The sequence below is a fragment of the Podarcis vaucheri genome (assembly GCF_965113315.1).
Source record: "Podarcis vaucheri genome assembly, chromosome: 16".
Lineage (NCBI taxonomy): Eukaryota > Metazoa > Chordata > Lepidosauria > Squamata > Lacertidae > Podarcis > Podarcis vaucheri.
In genome coordinates this window covers 39,844,699-39,866,902 of record NC_138754.1, presented here as the reverse complement: position 1 = coordinate 39,866,902, position 22,204 = coordinate 39,844,699, and the positions used below count along the sequence as shown (strand labels likewise).

At 42.1% G+C, this 22,204-nt stretch overlaps 1 protein-coding gene and 1 long non-coding RNA gene across 4 annotated transcripts; both read left to right on the top strand.

Moving 5' to 3' along the window:
• The first annotated feature begins 2,398 nt into the window (after positions 1-2,398).
• TCTN2 (tectonic family member 2) lies at positions 2,399-16,390 on the top strand. Of its 3 annotated transcripts, none has more exons than XM_082204139.1 (18): positions 2,399-2,506; positions 3,589-3,693; positions 3,894-3,967; positions 5,036-5,240; positions 5,719-5,819; positions 6,696-6,892; positions 8,627-8,750; positions 9,302-9,434; positions 10,224-10,289; positions 10,392-10,496; positions 11,408-11,485; positions 11,781-11,861; positions 12,533-12,644; positions 13,170-13,273; positions 13,926-14,082; positions 14,624-14,749; positions 15,312-15,400; positions 16,130-16,390. In XM_082204139.1, the coding sequence occupies exons 2-18, from the start codon at positions 3,612-3,614 to the stop codon at positions 16,243-16,245; spliced, it is 1,950 nt and encodes a 649-aa protein (XP_082060265.1). In that variant the 5' UTR covers positions 2,399-2,506; positions 3,589-3,611; the 3' UTR covers positions 16,246-16,390. The 3 variants fall into 3 exon arrangements, with proteins under 3 accessions (XP_082060265.1, XP_082060263.1, XP_082060264.1); XM_082204137.1 differs by lacking the exon at positions 2,399-2,506 and adding an exon at positions 2,606-2,786; XM_082204138.1 differs by lacking the exon at positions 2,399-2,506 and adding an exon at positions 2,984-3,235.
• Positions 6,899-8,602, top strand: LOC309521570. The gene is made up of 2 exons (XR_014214724.1): positions 6,899-7,669; positions 8,018-8,602. It is a non-coding gene; the product is annotated as an uncharacterized lncRNA (long non-coding RNA).
• Positions 16,391-22,204: the final 5,814 nt, after the last annotated feature.

Genomic DNA, 22,204 nt, shown 5'->3' with positions numbered 1-22,204 from the left:
AGGACAGCCATCAGGGACACACACAGTCAGTCCAGTCCCCAGTGTAAGACATCTACCAAGGTGACCAAAGTCATCTTTGTCCCATAACCAGGCCTGAAACCATATTGAAATGGATAGAGATGACCCCTTTCCTTCAGAAACCCTGGAGATGCCACCACATGTTCCAGTACCTTGCTCAAGAATGGGATATTAGAGACTGGCCAATAATTATCCGATATGGTGGGATCCAGGGAGGGCTTTTAAAAAGAGGTCTTAAAACTGCCTCTTTTAGGCCTGCTGGAATTGCGCCTTGTTGTAAGGACTCAGCCAGTCCCCTGCTGGCCATTTCGATGAGTCAGGAAGGACAAGGATCTAGCTCTCACGTTTTCAAGGATCCTCTTCACATCCTTGGGCTGTGCAAATTGAAAAGTATCCATTAACAATGGACAAGCAAAGGCCAAAGTTACATCCACCAAACTTGTATCAATTATAGTGTCCAAGTCAGAATGGATCTGAACAATTTTGTCAGGGAAGTGCTGAACAAATAGTTCACAGTGGGCCATTGAGTGGTCTAAACTTTCCTCACACGGGTCAGAGTGTAAAAGACCCCTGACCACTTGAAACAGCTCTGTTGGACAGCTCCTCACTGGTACAAATGAGGCAGAGAAAAAAGATTTATTTGCTCCCTGCACTGCCACAGTAGTAGGGCTTCAAAGAGGCTCTGTCCTGTGCTTGGTCAGACTCATTTCATCACAGAGAACCAGGGGACACTCAGAAGTGATCTTGTCCACCGCCCGGGTCATTTCTCTGTTCCGGAAGTCCACCAGGGCTTTGATGGTCGCTTGCAAAGGTGACAGAAAACTCTTCAAGCGCCACCAGGAATCCATTCGGATCTATCAGTCTCCTGGGGCAGACCATCTTAATTGGTTGGCCCACCCTTGCAGAGGCTCTGAGTTCGAAGGAGTCTAATACCTGGCAACCCAGGTATATAGCTAGAATGCACCCCACAGATTGTGGGAATATTTAGGAGCGATAATGGCAAGTACTTCTTACTGCAGTGCATGGTAAAACTATGGAACTTGCTTGCACAGGAGGCAGTGAGGGCCACCAACTTAGATGGTTTTAAATGAAGACTAGACAAATTTAAGGAGGCTATTAGGGGAGAGATTTCTTGTGGTCAGATCTTGCTTGCTGGTTTCCCATCTGGCTGGCCATTGTGAGAACAGGATGCCAGACCCAGTGGGCCACTGGCAAGTTCCCTCTGGTTTTTGGATCAATAAAGGTGCCAGCATGGCCAAGAACATGGGTAGGCAAACTAAGGCCCGGGGGCTGGATCTGGCCCAATTGCCTTCTAAATCCGGCCCACAGACGGTCCGGGAATCAGCGTGTTTTTACATGAGTAGAATGTGTCCTTTTATTTAAAATGCAACTCTGAGTTATTTGTGGGGCATAGGAATTCGTTCATATTTTTTTTCCAAAATATAGTCCTGCCCCCCACAAGGTCTGAGGGACAGTATGTTGAAAAAGTTTGCTGACCCCTGGCCCAGAAGATGCCAGTGTGGTTAATTGGAAGAGCCAGCTTTCCTTCTCCTTCGCCTCAGAGGAGGATGGGGACCTTCCTAGAACTTGTGGCCTCTCTCCAGCTGCTGTTGGTCTCTCTTGCCTCCCATGCTACCAATTCCAATAGATACCACCCACCACTTAAGCACCTTAGGATGCTGGCGGCCACACTGGGGCTCTGAAGTGGGAACCGTGGCACAACCTCCAAGCCATGGCTCCCCCACCAAACATGGGAACTATAGTTTTTTGAGGGGCTCTGATTTCACAGAGCTACAGTTCCCAACACTATAGCTAGAGCTCCCAAGATACTCTGACTGTTCAAGGGCTTCATGAAGCTCTTTGACAGCATGGCGTGGGCGGTGCTTTGCTGCTACAACTCTGATAGGAGTTGCTTTAAGAACAGGCACAGCAGCAAGCCATCTTTGAGAGCCCAAAGGGCAAACTGCATTTAACTTAACCTCCCCCACCTGCTGTTAAAAGGTAAAGGGGCCATTAGGTCCTGTCGTGGCCGACTCTGGGGCTGCGGCGCTCATCTCGCTTTACTGGCTGAGGGAGCTGGCATTTGTCCGCAGACAGCTTCTGTGTCATGTGGCCAGCATGACTAAGCTGCTTCTGGCGCACCAGAGCAGCGCATGGAAACGCCATTTACCTTCCCGCCGGAGTGGTACCTATTTATCTACTTGCACTTGCTTTCGAACTGCTAGGTTGGCAGGAGCTGGGACAGAGCAACGGGAGCTCACCCCGTCACGGGGATTCGAACCGCCGACCTTCTGATCGGCAAGCCCTAGGCTGTGTGGTTTAACCCACAGCGCCACCCGCGTCCCATCCCGTTGTTAGGCACGCCTTGATATTGGAACATACCATTCACGCAGAGGGGTGGAGGAGAGGAGATTTGACACTAGGGACTTCAGACTGCACTCTTTGCTGCTTTATTGCCTTCCCCCGCCTCAAGCCTGTGTTAATCAATGTACGTAGTGAAACACTCCGGGCTCGAGTTTTTTTGGGGGGGTCTTCTCCCGCTTCAGAGCCGGGCAACGTGAGGTGGTTCCTCCCAGCCGTTTCCACAGCAACCGAGGGACCCGTTCGCAAAATGGCGCCTGCGGAGGCCTTGGCTCGGCTGCTCCTTGTCCGGTGCGGCGGCGGCGGCGTCTCGCTTTAGCGTCGCCTTCGCCTCGCCATGCTCGTCCGGCGGCTCTTTTGGGGGCTGCTGGCTTTTTTCGGGGCTGGAGCCCAGGATGGGAATCCGGGTGGGTAGGAAAGGGCAACGTCCGCTTCGGCGCTTCTCCTGCGCATTTGTTGGCTTGGTTGTAAGTTGCCCTGAGCGGGAGGAAGAAGCAGCTAAGACATTCTTGCAATAGCACATGCGTGACAGGCAGAAATCTGGCAGGTGCAGGCGGTCCCCCGCTTCGTCACCTGTTTTGTTTCTGCCTGTCACGCAGCTGTGGAAGCTCAGGAGCCCGCTCGCAAGGTGCCTGGGTTTGGGGAGCAAACAGATTGACAACCTAAAACCTTAGGAAACAAGGCACTTGAGGTGGTCCGTTTTCTTTTGTCACTCGGCAAAACTCTTTATTAACTGCTTCGCCTCCCTCTGCCCAGCCTCCCAGTATCTCAGACCTTGTGCAGTGCAAGTCAGGCAACGTTACATTTCCTTGTGCTCCACAGTTCAAAGGGATCCCACAGGACATCAAAATAAAAGGTGCCTCTGTTCTATTACGTATTTGTGTAAACTAGCCCAAGACAATTCCTTAGACTTACTCACAAAGAGCTTTCTATTTAGAGGGGTCTGAAACGAAATCCCTAAAATGGGGAAATTGTCTCTAGATAATAACAAAAAATATCGCGTCGCTTGGAAGACTTAACACATTTATTGTGGATAAGCCTTTTGTACACTGCAGTGCCCTTCAGCTGATGCATGGGGGTTATAGTTATATGCTGGATTGGGTGCAGGGATTATAAAAAGTGAGGTCAGAGGGATTGAAATGCACAAAAGTACAGGCAGTGATAACATTTTTTTATTCCACAAGTGCTAATGTTGATTTATATTTGTAGGTTTTCAGCCTCCCTTTATCTACATGTCTGGGCCTGTAGTCACTGCTTCTTTGGTGAGCAATCCGTCAGATGTTTTCAGTATTGCTGTGGCAGACAATGAAACAGGTAAGATTCTTTTGACACTGCTTTCCCCCCCAAATTGGATGTGTTTAAATACCATAGAAATTGTGGGACCATTTTGCTGTCTCAAAGATCACTTGGGACTGAGTACATGAACTTTCCTACTTCTACCATCTCTCACAGTGATGAAGTGAGAGAGAAGAGTAAATCCGAAAGTATTCATATTGCTCTTTGCTCTCTTCCAGGAATGTTGCCGCTTGCAGATTGTACTGGAAGAAACAAAACTGGTGACTGGAGTTTGAATGTAACGTATCAAGGGGTTAGTAGAAAAATCCCATAAGCCATCCTTCCATTGTGGTTCAATATTTTAACTGTATACTTTTTTTTTTGGCAAATATTTTTTATTACATTTTCTATAAAAACTTCCATCTTTCCATTTTCCACATCACGTATTTTAGTTTGTTGAACTTCCCTCCACTCCTCTGACAGTCATCCATAATAATTCTCCTATTTACACATTTCTTAATATATAGTATCACCTTTAAGTAATTTCTTTATATCCTTATTTACATTTTTGCGATATTCCTCACTTTTCACAAAGCCTCTTTAAAACACACTAGCGTTGTATTCTCCTCACATATAGTTTTCAAATACTCTCTAAATTTTCCCCAATCCTCCAAAAACTTATGGTCTCTTTGAAGTCTAATTTTCCCCGTTAGTTTGTCTAATTCCGCATAATCAATTAGTATACTTCTTAAGTACTCCATTGACTCTGATTTTGTGCATTTTTGAACTATGGGATTAGCCTGTGACTGCCTGCCATAAAGGACTCCTGCCTCTCACATAAGCGAATATTTATTTTATTTGTTTGTTACACTTGCATACTCTCCACCAATTATGTCTTCTGCGTGGTTTGCAATTTTTTAAAAAATTACAATATACAATAAAAAATTTAAAACAATAAAGAACTATAAAGCAATACAAATTGCACAATCAATTTAAAACCAACAAGGTGATAATAAATTGATGCAAAAAAATTAAAACCATCAAAAATACATGCCTGTCACAAAGGCTTGTTAAAATGAGAACTGTACAGTTAACTTAATCCCGCACAGAATCCCAAATAATATCTCTTTCTGTGGTTGTTTCACACATGTATCACTGATCATTGGGTGTTTTCCCACTAGCATTGCAATACTAAACACATTTTGTTTGGTGCTTGTTAATTATTGCTCTTCCAGCCCCCCCCCCAATTTAATTGGCAGAGGAAACTGTCAATTGGTGACAGAACTGACTGGTGTTGAAGGTCACTTTTCCAGCAAGATGTGTTTGAAATTTGTGTGATGTTTAGTAAATGTATTACCTGCCATCACACTGTGTGTTTCAGAATGTTTCCAGAGTGATGGTATCTTTGACCAGGAGTCTGCAGCTGTGTACTTCCAATCTCACCAATTGCTGTACAGAAGCCCTCTGCTTGGTTGAAGCTTTGCAAGTCTCGGCTTGTCGAGACTCGGTGGTGGTGGCCCATCTGTTGATCCAAGCTGAAATATATGCTAATATGTCCTCAGGAAATGTGACAGGAAAAGGAGAAGGTATTTCAGTCGCTGTTGCTTTATGTTATATTTTAGAGTTTCCTTTTCTGCTTCTCTGTGATACTCTGTGTGTATTTTCACTGAGGCTTCAGCCTTTTGATGCAGCAGTCCCATTAGACTTCAAAAGTCCTATGTAAGTATATGGAGAAGAAGCAACTTTGCCTACAAAATGGAAGAACTCTTCACCCTGCACCATATTTGCCTCTGTGTGTGTGTGTGGGTGTGTATCTAAAAGTTCAGGGAGAGGCAGGCTGGGGAAACGCAGTCAGATGGGCAGGGTACAAATAATCAAATAATTAAAATTATTATTAAGATTCAAATGCGGTTGATTTCCCAGCAGAACCAGTGGAGTGGCCCTGCTCCCCATCTTTTTTCCACTGCAGTCAGATGGACTGGCTGCCTCTAGATAACAGCTGTGGGGTGGGGAGGAGCGCCTTAAGTTTCAGAGCTGATGTTATTTTTCTCCTTTTTTAAATAGATAGTACAACAGTGATCCCCAATCAAGTGTTTCAGCCACTGGGATCTTGTCCTTGCAATCTCACTGCAGGAGCCTGCGATATCCGTTGCTGCTGTGATTTGGTACTATTTCTACATTTAATTTTGAAAACTTTCTTCATTGTAAGCATTCTTAGGGGAAATCTACAAAAATGCCTGCAATATTATTTGCGAGAGAACTTTGTGTTGTTCTTTATATTTAGCACTATGACACAATAAGCCAACAATGGTTGTAACTTCTGGTCTTCAGAAGTTGAACTACCGTATTTTTCGCTCTATAACACGCACCCGACCATAACACGCACGTAGTTTTTAGAGGAGGAAAATCCGTAGGCATGCCACCCGTAGGCATTCCCTCCATAACACTCACAGACATTTCCCCTTACTTTTTAGGAGGAAAAAAGTGAGTGTTATGGTGCAAAAAATACGGTAATTTAATAAGAAGGAAAAAAATATGAAAAAATGTGGTTGATGGCTCCCGGGGTTGATAAGCAACAGGGGTGACCTCCACAGTATCTGCCCTGCTTACCTTTTCTTTCTTAAAAGGTGCATGTAAGATAAGTTCATGCAGGCCTCTTTGTCCATCTAGCCCAGTATTTTCTGCTCTGGATGGAGTGGATCTTCCGGGTTTTAGGTGTTGTCTTGCTACCTGTGATCCGTTTAACTCAGGTGTGGGGAACCTTTGGACCTCTGGATGTTGCTGAGCTATGACTCCCATCATCCCTGCCATTCAACATGCTTGGGGAGGCTGATGGGAGCTGTAGTTCAGTGTGTAGTTCCCCACACCTGTTTTAACTGGATGTGCCAGGGATTGATGAATCTGGGACCTTCTGCATGCAGGGCATGTGCTCTACCACTGAGCTACTGTCACTCCCCAAAGCTTGTGCTTTATTGTACTGTACCATGTCTTTTTAGTTTGGCAACAAGTAGAACCCTTTTTTTCCCTTTTCCTTTTTCTAGGAATGCACCTCAGAGATGAAGCAACTCTTCAATGGGTCATGTTTTAAAGGAATATTTGGTGGGGATGTCAGTCCACCTTTTGACCAACTGTGCTCTGTCCAGACGGGGAACAATGCCCCTGACTGGTTTTCCTTCCTATGTGTGCAGTCTTCCATTAACAACACACCTTTCCGGGGTTATTTCTATCATGGGGCTGTGTAAGTATGGAGACTTATCTGGGATATGTGCGTTCCTGTGAGATAGTCCCTAACTAAGTGCATGCAAGTGACCCAGTTTCTCTCCACCTCTCATGCTTGCACAGTTTTGTTAATTTTCTCTTTTCGGTATGTTTCCGGCAGTGGAATTACCTCTTCCCACCAATTCCGTCATCCAAGAATATTTTTAAAAGAAACAATGAGCACTTTATGAACCTTTCATTCTTATAAAACTTATTTATTAAGACATTTATATTTCATTCTAAAATAAGTAAGGCACTTTATAGAATAAAATCAATGCAATAAAACAGTAAGTTACTAAAAGCACCGATATCACCGATACCCAGAATTTCCAATAGAGCCACTACTGAAAGGCAGTGCTTAGGGAATGCCATCGCAAATAGCTATGTTTCAAACAACCAGCATTACTGTAGGTGCCTGCCATATCAAATATATTTGCTGCCATTCAGGGCAGCCTTTGCCAATCTGGTGCTTTTCAGGTGTTTTGGTCTACAGCGCCTAACAGTTTTAACCAGCAGAGCTGTGCTGGCTGAGGCTAATGGGAATCATAGTCCAAAATGTTTGGAGGGTCCCAGGCTGGTACAGAGCTCTTCCTCCCTGTCCTGGTTTTTGCTCAGGTCCATGCAAGCTGAGGCTGATGTGAGTCGGTCTAACAACACCAGGAGAGCTCCAGGTTCTCCACCCCAGCTGTTCCCTTTCTCTGGGCCCCATGCTTTATTTTTAATTTTCTCGTGCAGGCTATACATTCTCTTGTTTCCTGTTGCCACATACAGTGGTGCCTCGCAAGACGAAATTAATTCGTTCCGCGAGTTTTTTCGTCTTGCGGTTTTTTCCGTCTTGCGAAGCACGGTGTCGGGAAAGTTTTGGAAAAGCTTCAAAAATCGCCAAAAACCTCAAAAAAGGCTACCACACCGCATTCTATGAGTTGCTCCTTGAAGTCAAGTTGCAACTGTATTAACGGTGTTAAGAAAAAGGAAACAAACTTGCAAGACGTTTCCATCTTGCGAAGCAAGCCCATAGGGAAAATCGTCTCGCGAAGCAGCTCAAAAAATGAAAAACCCTTTCGTCTAGCGAGTTTTTCGTCTTGCGAGGCATTCGTCTTGCGAGGTACCACTGTACAGGATAATAAAACATATTTGGGAGGAGGGAGAGAACCAGCTGCAGAGATCTTCAAGCTATTACCCACTGCTCCCTCTTAGTTCATGTGCTGAGCAGATCCTGCTGCCGCTACAAACAGTAGAAGAGCCTGGCTGTTGGATCGGACCAAAGGCTTGGCAGCTAGTCCCGCATCCTGGCTCCAATGGCAGCCAAGCAGAGTCTGGAGGAAGCAGTCCTCTTCCGTTGTTCTTCCCCTCAAGCTGATACTGAGTGGCATTCTGCTGTTTTACACGAATGTTACTTTTGATCTATCAGTGGCCGCTAGTCTGACTAGCTACTTGGCCATCTGAGCTAGAGGCTATCATAACATCATGTGGCAGTGTTTGATGACTGAAGGACAGTATGTACTTCTGAATGAATACTTTTTATCAGCCTTGAATCTTCTGATTAGTTTCATTGAGGGATCCTGAGTTTGAAAATTATAAGAGAGAAAGAAAAACTCCTCTCTCTGTCCTCTTTCTCCACTCAGCAATCATAATGCTGTGATTCTGTAGAAACTGAAGGCTTTAATAGTATACAAATGTGGGTTTGTTTTTTTTTAAAAAATGTTTTTTGCAGTTCTTCACCCCGAGTTTCTTCATTTAAAGTACCATTACAAACCATCCCAGGAAAACTTTCCAGTGGTTACAGACAAGGAGATCCAGTTATGACTGTTCAGAATGGGTATTTTACAGTTCCTCAGGTAATGACAGCCTGCTTGAGTGAGTGACACCCCCCCCCCACCTTGGCTCTTTTTGTGTTTGCTTAGAGCAGTGTGAGGGACCTCTGGCTCATGGGATAAATGGCACCCACCAAGCTCCTAAATCAGGCTTTTGGGAGTCTCCCTCGGTCACGCCCCTCCTTCCAAAACGCCTGCTGCCTCCTGCTGTGTATCCCCTTCATGTGCTTTTGCCTGGCTGGAATTTATCTTTGAACTCTTGCTTGCCTGGATGAAGAAACACGGGATGTAGAGGCTGTCTTTCGTGTGGCTGGACTACAGTATGACCTACTGTACAAAGATCAGAGCCAAACCCATTGCTGCTCCTGCTTTTGCATCTAGCCCTGCTCAGTTTTGCCTCTGACTGCACCCACCACTGGAATGCAGCCCCCACCCCAAAATTGTCCACTGAGGAAGTGGCCCCCTCAAGATGAAAAAAAAGTTCTCTACTGCTGGCTTTGAGCTTGTTTAGGAGAGAAAACAAATTTCACAAAAACAAACCTGATGTTCAGCTCTTTTCTTCCTATGTGATGCAGCAATTCATAGCTGGGCAATGTGCAAGAAATGCCCCTGTTGCCTTCCTTCAGAATTTTGAAGCCGAATGTCTCAGTGCTTGTGATGGAGTGGGGAGCACGCCACCTAACATAGCAATAAACAGCGGTACTGGAGGTACGTTGGAATCAGAAATAATAGATTGCTCTTTGCTCCATCAGAATGAGGTTGATTGAAGTGTTCTTTTCTAATCCCTGTGACCATTGTTTTCAGGCATGGCTGCCAGGCTTAAACTGTTCATTATCTTCAAGAGTAAAATGAAGTAAAATGATGCAAGGTATAATTTGACCTGGCTCTTCTCTCAAATCATACTATGAGCTTGCAAACACTGATCCACCAACAATATATAGATACATGTAGGTCGAACTCAAGGTAGTGTGCCTAGAGGTCCTAGAAAATTTCCTGTCTCGGTACTGACCACAACCTGAAGACCTGCTTAGCTTCAACAAGATTGCTGCCTTCTCTGCTTTCAGACCATGCCCTGACAACAAAGGGCACTATCGGGACTGATAGTGTCAAGTCATCTGTTGAAAAGAAGAAAGAACTGCAAGTACCTTCTCCCCAACCAACTGGTTGCTAGGTTCAGGAATCCTGCTATTCAAGCTGCATATCCATCATCTTTTTTATGCTGACAGGCCTGTTCAGTTCAATTTTCTTTTTTAGATGAGCCAGTCATATTTTGCATTGTTTTGCATTATTTTATGTAGTGCAATACTTTGATATTTTATGAGTGGGAGATATATGAATACGTCTATAAATAAATCATAATCTTTCCCCCTAAGTTATGCTCTAGAAAACCATCTGTATGTCTTATTCTGCATCCCCCTTGCTGCAATTACAATTTGCTTTGTTTCAGGTTGTTTTTCAGACTTGTTGCACTCAATAATCTGTTTGTTTTCTTGCCAGACAGCATCAAGCCACAGGTGACCCATGAGAGGAAAGACACTGATGTAGGGAGCTGCACTGGCAGAGGTAAGTCTGTGTTCAACTCTCTCTCTAAATCACCAGATCGCTAGAGCTTTCTTTAAATTGCAATGAAATTTGGATTTCATACAAATTGTTTTTTGTGTTCAGAATGCAGAAATGTGACCTTTGGAGAAGATTATACAATCATATGGGAAGGCAAGAGAATAATAGAAATAAAAGTCACCGTCGTTTCTGGAGCAGTATGTCCAGAAGGTACCATCATATTTCTTTTTTGCATTCCTTGTTCAGTTTCCCTCCCACTCCCAGTCCTTGTTGTTTATATGGCATAATCTTGAGACATTATTGGAGTGTGACATGAAAGAGAATTTTCAGCACTGTGGCTGGTAAAATGGGGCCAGCAAATCCTGACCCCCATGGCATACTGTTTTTAAACCCAAGGAGAACTGGTGATATTGAATGCGGGTCTGCTGTTCAAATAGAGTGAGGAGGGGAGCAACGCTTCTTTTTGCTGCCTCTGTTCAAGTACTTGGTACCTTTCTGAACGTGCCAAATACTTGCTGTATCCAGGTCTGCGTAACTTCTCCCACTTGCTTAAGAGGCAGGAGAATGGAAATGACTTAATGCTTGGTCTATTTCAGTAGGTGGAGCCTCCATCAACTCCAGTCATGCATGCTGTGAGACGAAAGACCTCTCAGGAGGGCTTTCACAGACCTCTAGCTCTGTGCCACAAAAGAAGTTCACTGGATTTGACATTTGATTACCTGATTTTGATGAGAAAAGATTCTGCCACATGTCTGCTATATGCCCCATTGAAAGAAAAACCAAGCAAAAAAGAGTAGGACATCGTTTGTGCTGGTTGTATCATATCCTGAGGTTCTTCTCCTGTAGCTACAAATACTAAAGCCATCATATATGCTGTGTATCCAGAAAAGTGCACACCTTGCCCTCTGCAGTGGTGTATAGAAATCACGAAAAGATCTATTCAGCTTTGAAATGATCTATGTATAAACAGAGAAATATCAGTGGGTTTTAAAGGATGCAGTATTGTATTAGTTATCAAAATTTAGGTTATGATTTGTATGATAATTGCTGAATTAAAGGTTCAACAAAGTGGTATTCCTCCTTTTCATTAGCATTTATTGTGTATCCTTTTCCTTTTTCAGAAATACTGACACAGAAATTCACAGTCAACTTTGTGAGTGTAAACACTACAAGCAGAGAAGAATTGTCTGGGAATCCAGGTGAAAAGCCTCATTGGTGGTGGTTATATGCTTGCCAGGGAAAATGCAACATATTTGTAATGATGTATGTGGTGAGTGAAAATGTCAAAACCTGATGCTTTGGGTGTTAACTCTAAGAAGACTTAAGGTTGCAATCCCAACCCCTCACCTGGGTTTAAGCATTAAGTTCAGTAAAATTTACTTCTGAGCAGACATGGCTAAGAATGCACTATAACACAGTTATTTTGACAGTATTGCTTGTCGACAATGATTAACATCTATAAAACTTCACACAAAACCATCTCTTTCTGTATAGGTTATCAAATTGGCAAACCGATTAGAGCAGCAAATCTGAATTCTTCTGATGCTGTTACCATTTTGCAACTTTGGAAGCCCGGTACTACATTTTGATATTGAGTGTTATAGAACCGTGATACAAATGAACATTTCAGAATTAGGTTTATTACCCTAACACTAATTTCTATACTGTTTGGTTAAGGTAAGCTGCCCAGAGTGGCTGGGGAAACCCAGCCAGTTGGGCGGGGTATAAATAATGAAATAGTAAATAGATAGATAGATTGTTTATTATTATTATAACAGTGTAATTGGAGTTGAGATGTGTTTTGTTGATTCGAAATATACTGTAAAACTAACTATAAATATGTATTTATCTGTTCTATGGCAGATACAGAGATAATTGGACACTGTTTCTACCTAAAGCTTTAGTTGGCTTTTCTGCTTTTGCTTATGATATCATACCACTTTCCTTTGAAATGCTTCAGAAGGGAAATACTGAGATCTGCCATTTAAAAAGCTTTCCTGAAACAGCGTTATAGTCTTGGTCCTGTGTAGAAGTGCTCTGTGACAGCTCAGTCACTTCAGCTTGTATTGAATTAAAACATCTCTGTTTCTAATGGATGTAAAAAGGTGAACTCAGTAAGACCTCAACATTATTATTTTATTGTGCACCTTAGTAATTTTTGTTTAAAAATTATATTACATAAAACTGTAAGCAAGAACCTGAAAAAAGATATGAGGATTTCTCAAGCAAATACTTCTGTTACATAGATGGCAAAGGCTTGTGTGCATCGGCAGGTCTCACACCAATTTTGTTCGGACTAAATTCAATCTCTGGATGCATTTTAGAAGTTGATCTTAAGGACAACTGCAATCAGTTGAGGTGAGGTGGAGTGCTTTCTTCCCTTTTTCTACTTGTGGAAGTCCGAAGTGATGAGGGAGTTTTAATCTCACATTGACATTCTATCATTGGTTACATTTGAACATAACACTTAGCCATGGTTTCTTTTAACCATGGTTTGTTCAGCAAACTGAATTATCACGGAGATGAGTATCCAAGCTGCAGCTTGTTTCTCTAAAGTGTGTTTTGATTTCCTGCTGGTTTTGCTTTATGCCTTTAGTGTGCGTTGGACAACCAAACCATGGTTAAATAGGGCTGTTGTGTAGTTAAAATAAGCCATCAACAAATCATGGTTTCAAATTGAAGTTTGTTGCCAGAAAACAGACTATGATTAGCTTGTTGGCTTGGTTTGGATGATAAAACAAACCACACTTTGGCTAAACAAAAATCCCAGGACATTAAAGGAGAGCAATGTATCCATCAACAAAGCTGCATTGGTTTCTGCTACCCTGAATAATTTATTTTCAAGTGTGGATAATTGTAATGTTCCAAGTTCCATTATTGCAGGGAGAATGTTACCAAAATACTTAATTCATTGGTGCAAGCTACTCATGTCGGAAAGAGAGGGAACTCCTCTACCAGCGCTCCAGATGATTGGGTGGAAATTATTTGTGAGTACCAACATTCACTAGCATTGAGTCAATTGCTGAGTTTTCATTTAGTTAAGTCATTCCTATTAAAAAATTAATTTAATAGCATATGGCATAACCACATGTATAAACATTTTGAGATAGTAACATTTTAAACACCTCAAAGCATGACTATTTTTTCCATATTAGATTCAAAGTTGTGCAGTTGAATTTTGATATTTCAAAACAAATGAAATTACAGAATAATTGTTATACTGATTGAGGGGCCATAGGAAGCAGTGGTGTCATGTGGTCCCAGGTTAAAGTCTGAAGACACATGAGGTCACCTCCTTGCAGAATCTAAGCAGGTCTGGGTCTGATCAGAACCTGGATGGGTAGATGCCTAGGAACTGTGCGTGTGCTGTCTTGAAGACAGGCAGGATGTAGATGTAAGAAAATAGTATCTCCATGTATTTAAGAGTATAGGGTTGCTCTGTTTTCTGGAAAGCATGATTAATTATTCTGTCCTCTGTATATTTACTCAGCAGGTCATCTCATTGTGTTCAATTAGCCCTGCCCCTTAAAAAAATGAAAACAACAACCTGCCCCTTTCCCCTTGAAACCTTGAAAGAAAAAGATAAGCTGTTCAACACTGTTCAATAGTTCTCAGAACAATGTTTCCCCCCATTAACAGATTTAGATACGTTCGGTGCAGATACAAATGCAAGTTTTGGAGATTTGAAAGGGATTTGCCTTGATATTCCTACCCACTTGAATATTCAAATTATCACTGCTGATGTTGGAGCAGTAGAAGGGATTCCACAGCAGGAGATAGTTGGGGTACAGGTCAGGTACGTAAGAAAACTAGCTATGTTCGGCAGAACTGCTCTTTCTTTTCTTTCACAAATTTACAATGGTTTTATCCATGGTGTTATACTCTGCACTGGGTGAGAAGAGTCTTGGGTCAATAAAAATACATTATGCAAATTAAGTAGATTTGTATTGTACCAATCTCCATTTTCTGCTAGAAGAGGGGCAATGCAATGTGTTATGCTAGACACTTGAGCCCTGGGAATACTGTAACTTACAGTTATTTATTCAATTCAATAAATCCACTACCTGCTCATCTAGATGAAGGCAAAGGATAATTGCTACCTTTTAAATGTTAGCCTAATTGATTACAGTGCTCCCATCTAATGTTCAAAATCATTACAAAAAAGTAGTTGAAGTGAAATGCAAGTGTAAGATTGACCTTTGTACTTTAAAGCAGATCTAACTGGTCACCTTATGTTAGGATATTGACAAAATCAAAGCTGCTATAACAGTATGTAGCCTAATATTGCAGTGTTGTTGCTTGAGGTTTTGTAATATAGATTTTCTCTTCATATTTAGTATTTCAACAGTAACCTGGCAAGTTCAGTGTCCAATTGCCTGTGAAGATAAAGCCAGCTCTCTTTCTATCTCTGCTGCAGTGCAGTTTATTAAAATACCAGCACAACCCCCTGTTCCAATGACAAGGTAACCCTCTTGGATGCTATGTTACTGTAATTCTATTAAATGTGTTAATATCTATGGTTGATCTGATTTACATCCTGTGCCCTTTAATAATAATAGCATCAGTTAAACATTGAATTTGGCTTAATAGAAAAAAGGGGTAGTCGTTTTGATACCTGAGTAGCTTGGCGCAGTGTATGCATTGGACTGGGGTCACCAACCTTTTTGGAACAGAGAGCACATTTTGAATTATGTGAAAGAGTTGTGGGCACCAGTCACAAAATAGTTGCAGTGGGCTGTGACATAACAATATGGCTGCCATGGGGGCATAGCAATAACACAGAATTGGAACAAGTAAACACCATTGCTGCTCCCCCCCATGTTTACCATGGGAGGTCAGCTGTGTCCTGCTGGTTCTGATTGTGGTGATCACACAATAAGGCTCTATCACACGCACATACATTGCCCCCCTCCCCACTGTCTATTAACAACACGTAGCATTCCCCAGCATCAGGAAAAATTTACAAATCTAATAAAACAACAACATCCATCTGACTGTAAGACTTTATTTTAAACTGTTTTGCAGATTTCAGATTAACTACACAGAATATGACTGCAAGAGGAATGATGTTTGCTGGCCAGAACTTCTTTATCCCTTGACACGCTACTACACTGGTAAAAAGATAGAGGGAACCTGGTGGTTTCTTGACAAGCATTCAGATGGGTTATTTACACAAGGGTGTCTTGCCTTGTTAAGGTGTTGCTGGACTCCAGTTCCCCATCATGCCTCACCTTTGGCCACTCTGGCTGGGGCTGACGGGAACTGGAATGTAAGGAGGTTCCTTATCCCTTACAGCTTACAACTAAATAATTTGTAGGTGTTTTAGTTGGCGGTTCGAATCCCCGCGACGGGGTGAGCTCCTGTTGTTCGGTCCCTGCTCCTGCCAACCTAGCAGTTCGAAAGCACATCAAAGTGCAAGTAGATAAATAGGTACAGCTCCAGTGGGAAGGGAAACGGCGTTTCCGTGCACTGCTCTAGTTCGCCAGAAGCGGCTTAGTCATGCTGGCCACATGACCCGGAAGCTGTACGCCGGCTCCCTCGGCCAATAAAGCGAAATGAGCACTGCAACCCCAGAGTCGGCCACGACTGGACCTAATGGTCAGGGGTCCCTTTACCTTTACCTTATGTACTAATTACAGGAACTTCCTTGCTCAGTATCAGTCCGTGCTATATTTGCAGTCAGGTGAATCTCATTGTGAAAGGTTCAAATGTGACATCAAGTAGGGCTTTTACAGCGGTGGTTCTGGCTTTGGAATGACAGGACTCAAGACACAAATCAGCTATCATGTCATGTTATTACTACAGTTGATTACTGTTGATTACTGTTTCAAACTGTCTTTCAGGAGAACCGTACTCTCAGACTCTTGCCAAAGGCTTGATGCTGATATTTTTCATACTAGTTGCAGCTGTCCTGAGTGATCCTTGGAGGAGAATCCACAGAGCATGGAATAAGAGATGAATCTTCAGTTACCCAGAATAAAGCCAGCATTTTGTTAATGCTTTTCTATACTTTTAATATGTGGTACTGGATGGAAAGAGACTTTTTAAAAAATGTATATTTTTCTAAGGGCAAAAAATAAAAAGATAAAGTATTTGCAAAAGGACAGCAGTGTTGTGATTTTGTGAAACTGAAATAAGCCTCCCCACTGGACTTTGAAGTTTTCTGGGTAGCCTTGAGCCAGTTGCTGTCTCTTGGCCTAACCTATTTTACAAGGTAGTTGTGAGGAGAAAGTGGGGAGAAAGAGAACCACTTATCCCACCCTTGAGCTCTTTGTAGGTGAAACAAACAATCCATCTAATTCAGATTTAAAAGGAAGCTAATTGGATCTGTATTTTTAAAATTTGGAATCAACCTGTGTACACCACTAAATAAAACACTGCATTTGGATCCCGAGCGCCGAGGCTGCATCCAAACTAAGTAAACTTTAAGAGGCTTGCACTCTCATTGTATTTTATTGCTTTTCCAGTGCAGTCTACATTATCCAAATATTACAGCTTGGGAGTTGGGTTGTGGCTTTTTGAACTTTGCCTTGCATGCAGAACATGTTTCGCTTCCTGTTGAGTGTGTTCCATTTGTAAATTGAGTCCCCTGCTGCTATGGGAAAGCACGTCTTGGTTTAAGAACGCTTTGGTTTAAGAACGGACTTCCGGAATGGATTAAGTTCAAAAACCAAGGTACAACTGTATATTGAAATAAGTGTGTTGAATTAAAAGTCTTAACAAAACGTCCTGAAACAATGAGAAGGCAACAATCATTTCATTTCCTACACCCTTTATTTTACACCACTGTAAATTGTAAAAAATAAATAATGGGTGTTTGCTATGAAGATCAATCTGTATAGCTCGTTGAGTAGAGCACGAGACCCTTAATCTCTGGGCCGTTCTTTGAGCCCCACGTAGAGCAAAAGATTCCTGCAGGGGCTGGACTTGAAGACCCTCGTGGGCCCGTCTAACTCTTCCGTGATTCTGTAATCTAAGGGCATTGCTTTCAAGTGAAATCATTCTCTGCGCACTCAAACACAGCTCAAACACATTCAAAGGTTTTAATAAAAAGTAATATTTATTAAATAGCTTTCCAGATGAAATACATTGTTTCCGAGAGATTTGCATAGGGAAATCTTTTCGATTCCTCAATAATAAGGGGCAGTGGGGTGAGGGAGGCCAGGGCCACATCCACATCATTTCATGTAAAGGTAAAAGTAAAGGATCCCTGACAGTTAAGTCCAGTCGTGAACGACTCTGGGGTTGCAGCACTCATCTCACTTTATTGGCCGAGGGAGCCAGCATACAGCTTCAGGGTCATGTGGCCAGCAGGACTAAGCCACTTCTGGCGAACCAGAGCAGCGCACAGAAATGGCGTTTACCTTCCCGCCAGAGCGGTACCTGTTTATCTACTTGCACTTTGACGTCCTTTCAAACTGCTAGGTTGGCAGGAGCAGGGATCGAGCAACAGGAGCTCACCCCGTCGCGTGGATTCAAACCGCTAACCTTCTGATCAGCAAGCCCAAGAGGCTCTGTGGTTTAGACCACAGTGCCACCCACGTCCCCAATCTTGGTAGATTGGTGCAATACAGAATAAAGGTAAAGGTAAAGGGACCCCTGAACATTAAGTCCAGTCGTGGCCGACTCTGGGGTTGTGGCACTCATCTTGCTTTACTGGCCGAGGGAGCCGGCGTTTGTCCGCAGACAGTTTTTCCAGGTCATGTGGCCAGAATGACTAAGCCGCTTCTGGCGAACCAGAGGAGCGCATGGAAACGCAATACAGAATACTTGACATAAAACCAGGTTGCAATGAATATTGTTTGTCAAAGGAGCACAGGTTGCTAACATAGTTCAGATGCACATCATAATAACAACAATAACAACAAAAATATACCAACTTTTAAGGATAATGAGATTATTTAATATTAGCGGGAAAGTATAAAAAATAAAGCAAATAGATTGCAGTATGTCAGACATAATTCTAATGAACAAAACTTTTCCTTGCAAGGGAGGGGGTCTTTTGTTCAGCCCAATTTTTTAAGTTAAGTGACCCAGTTTGAATTACCCAGACTCAATGCCAGATTTACGTATAAGCTAAACAAGCTATAGATTAGGGCCCCACTCTCTTGGGGGCCCCCAAAAAAATTAAGGGGAAAAATTGTATTAATTGTATTTCAGTTCAACAATTACTTTGATAATATATATATTGTTATGTGCAAATGGCTTTAGATACCTATTAGGTCCATAAATTACCATATAGCATATATTCAACAACAACAAAAAAGTGACAATTTGTTGTTGACAAAGGACAGCTGGACATAGAAAGGGCCCCGTTACCTTCAGTCGTTTAGGGCCTCATCAAACCTAAATCTGGCCCTGCCCAGACTAATCCATGTAATAATCCTTTAAATTTCACAGTTCTCCAAAGTACTAAAATATGGAAAGAAATAATTTGTCGTGTTTTATTCTAAAGCACATTTAGAACTGTGTAATAAAATACATATTAAAATATAAGTTTACAGGGTGTTTTTTTAAAATCACAGATTAGTATGGAAATGGAACACAAATGATTTATGAGTGAACACACGTGAAATTGACAAAATATATACTGATCTGTCCATCCCTAACTGTTTCTATGATGCGCTTGCACATTACACAGCTGATCAATTAAGTACCAGTTTATAGCTTTGAAAATAAAGAGGCATTTATGGATGGCAACATTTGTGAGAGTGACTTATATAAATACTCTCTGGGAAGAAAGTGGATTTCTCCAAAAGTTAGAGTTCTTTGAAATTCACTGAAATTTCAGCTGAGTTAATGCGGAATGAAACTATCGAATTAGGCAACACTAATGAATGAAAGGAGCGGTGGGCTAAGATAATTGGATGGAAGAAGAGACTTTATTGTAAAATATCAAAATATTAGATACAGTGGAGCCTCTACCTGTGACCATAATCCATTCCGGAGGTCCGTCTGGAGGTCAAAACGGGTCGCTGGGAGAGGTGCTGTTGTATGCAGGCGTGGATGGCGATCGCCACTCTTGCGCCTGCACAACTGGTCACAAACCCACAGGTTACTTCTGGGTTTGCTGCAGATGTTGGGCAAAATAGATTCAAGTGGAGGCAGATGTAAGAAGAGGTTTGACTGTATTAAATAATACTAAAAAATTCTGAAACTAGATTAACAGTTGCACCCAATGTTCTCCGCCCTATTCACAGATGGCTAAACCATGGAGGTCATTTTCCCACTTTATTTTTCCCCAAGAGAGGGTTGTAATTCTGCAATGGTGTGGAAAGTTTCAAAATAAAAAATAAAAATAAAAATCTGAAAATGTTTCAGAAAATTCTAGCTTATGACAATTCAACTCAGCTGTAACAAGATAATTCAGACAGTGCCTTTTATGATCACCCACAGGAGCTGTTCTAATACACTGAGGCAAAACTGAAAGAGAATAAATGTACCATATAATTAATGCTTTCAGTCATATACAGAGCAGAATGCTGTCATGCAGAAGATATTCCATATAAGCTGGAAATGCATATAAAACGAAGCTGTGAAAAAGAAGAATATCAGGACAGATACACGATATGCTTAAGAAAACCCAACTCCTTACACAAGGTCATCAAAGCAGTGGCGTAGCGTGGGTTGTCAGCACCCAGGGCAAGGCAAGTAATTTGCGTCCCCTAACTCGTGGATTTGTGCCCCCTAACCCTAACCCCCAGATGTTGCGCCCGGTGCGGCCGCCCCCCCCTGCAGCCCCTACGCTACGCCACTGCATCAAAGAGTTCAGAAGAGAGACGTTGTTTGAAGTTTAGCATACTTAAAAAACAGAAGATGTGCGAAATAATGCCACCAATTATAAGGTCTCCTGGCTGATAATACTTGTGATGGATAAGAAGAGGGTCACTAACATTGCATCTAGAAACAGGAACCATGCACCCTGCCTGAGGATGTAGCACTGCTAGCAGTACCAATAACACCTCCATCTTGCACAAAAACCTTCTTGATAGGAACCGATCAATCTCTTCCTACACCAACATCGCCATGATACTGAATTGTACAGTCTGGCTTGAATGACCACTCCCTTGGATGATTGAAGCCAGGGCTGTATGGTGCAAAATTTCATTTATCAGAGCCATGTGTGTCTCTAGTCCCAGAAACAGAATGGAACTCTCTTTATCTATTTATTTTTCTAGTTCTGAATGACACAGAAGATCTTAAATGCCTTCTTCCATCTGTGGTGTTTTGCTAGCGGCCAGCTGAACCGTCTAAGGAATTGGAGAAATAGTAATTATAGATAATTCCATAACTATAGGGAAAATAATAACTTGCTCAGAATTCTGGATTCTCTAAGATGAAAACATATCGATCACGTTTCAGCAGAGCTCTCTCTTGATTCTCCTTAATGGGGAGACTAGGGGCAGCATAGGTACAAGCGGGGGTTGCACTAGGTGAAAAAAATGCACTAGGTGAAAGGCCCTGATTCAGCAAAAGAGCTCAGTTTTCAGAGGCTGCCTGGTTTGTCTCAGTGTTATGTCTGGAGCTGGGATCTAAGAATAATAGGCATGTAGGATTTTAGAATGTAGTAATCTGATTGGCCATAGGAGCCGTCCAATCCAGCTCCTGATGGGAAGTTTGAATTGGCCTATCAGGTATGACCTAGGTCTGAATACAGGCTATATAACCTGGGGTCTGGGGCCCCCCCAGAAACAGACACACCTGAGGACTGACTGTTCTTATTACAACTTGAATAAACTCCTTAAAACTGATTACACTCAGGTACGAAACAATAACCAAATCCAACAATTAAATAGATTTTTGCCTATGCATTCTTATGACAATTTTAAAAATAAGAAACCATGATTGTTATCTTTTTGTCACAAATGATTGAAATTTGCTGGTAGAACAGCTGCTTCTAAGTAGATAAAGTCTTGCAAAAATAGATTGAATTTGCCATAGTCCATCATCCCCAATGCACTTTGCAACACAAAACGTTTTATTTGCAGCTGTATAGCTGAGTCCAGAGACTCGTGTCTCTATGGCCCCATTTTCAAATGGTACAGTAGATAGTGTATTAATAGCATCCTCTAGTCTTGGTTCTTAGTTTCACATCTGACCCCTGAATTCCCTACTAACCAGAGCAGTGGTTATATAATAAGTGGTTCTCAACCTTTCCCCCTGCCATGCTCCATCTAAGCATCTCTAAAATCTTGAGGCCCCCCTCCGTGTGACATATAATTTTTATTATTCAAAAAGTGAATTCCTGTTTGCTTGGAGGAAGCATTCTCAAACTGCCCCCCTTAAAAATCAAATTGCCCCCCTGTGCCCCACAATGGGAACCACGGAACTAGAAGAATTAAGAGATGCAATTATGGTAAATAGGGTAATTCTGGTGTAGTTCATGGGTCACTCATAAACTGTAGTTCTTCTGGGACTCTACAAAAGAAAACAAGTTGCTTTTTGTTCAGGTCTCAGCAAGATTTTCCTGAGCGGGATGGCAAGGTATTTATTATGAGTCAAATATATGTGTTCCTGTGCATATTTGCAAAATTTCTGAATATATTAAGGGAGGGTCAAAAAGTTTGTATCCAATGGATGAGTTTGCATCCCTTATCACTCTTCTCAATCCACTCAAGCAGATCTAACAGAACTATTGAAGAACTATTATCAGCAGGTAGGGGGGATTTTATATTGTGATGTGGAATATTGGGTGTGTAGAAAATTGGTGGTGGGTTGAGAAATTATATGTCAGTTAATAACCTCACAAAATACTCCTTTTGGTTTCACAATAATTACATTGCTCTCAGGACCATGGGGAGTAGTGGAAACGAATGAGGTGCCACGTGTGTGGATAAATCATGGCCGATTGAGATATGATGAACCAGGACTAAACTTAAATATGGAACTCAGTTTATATTAACTTCATGTGTTCAATT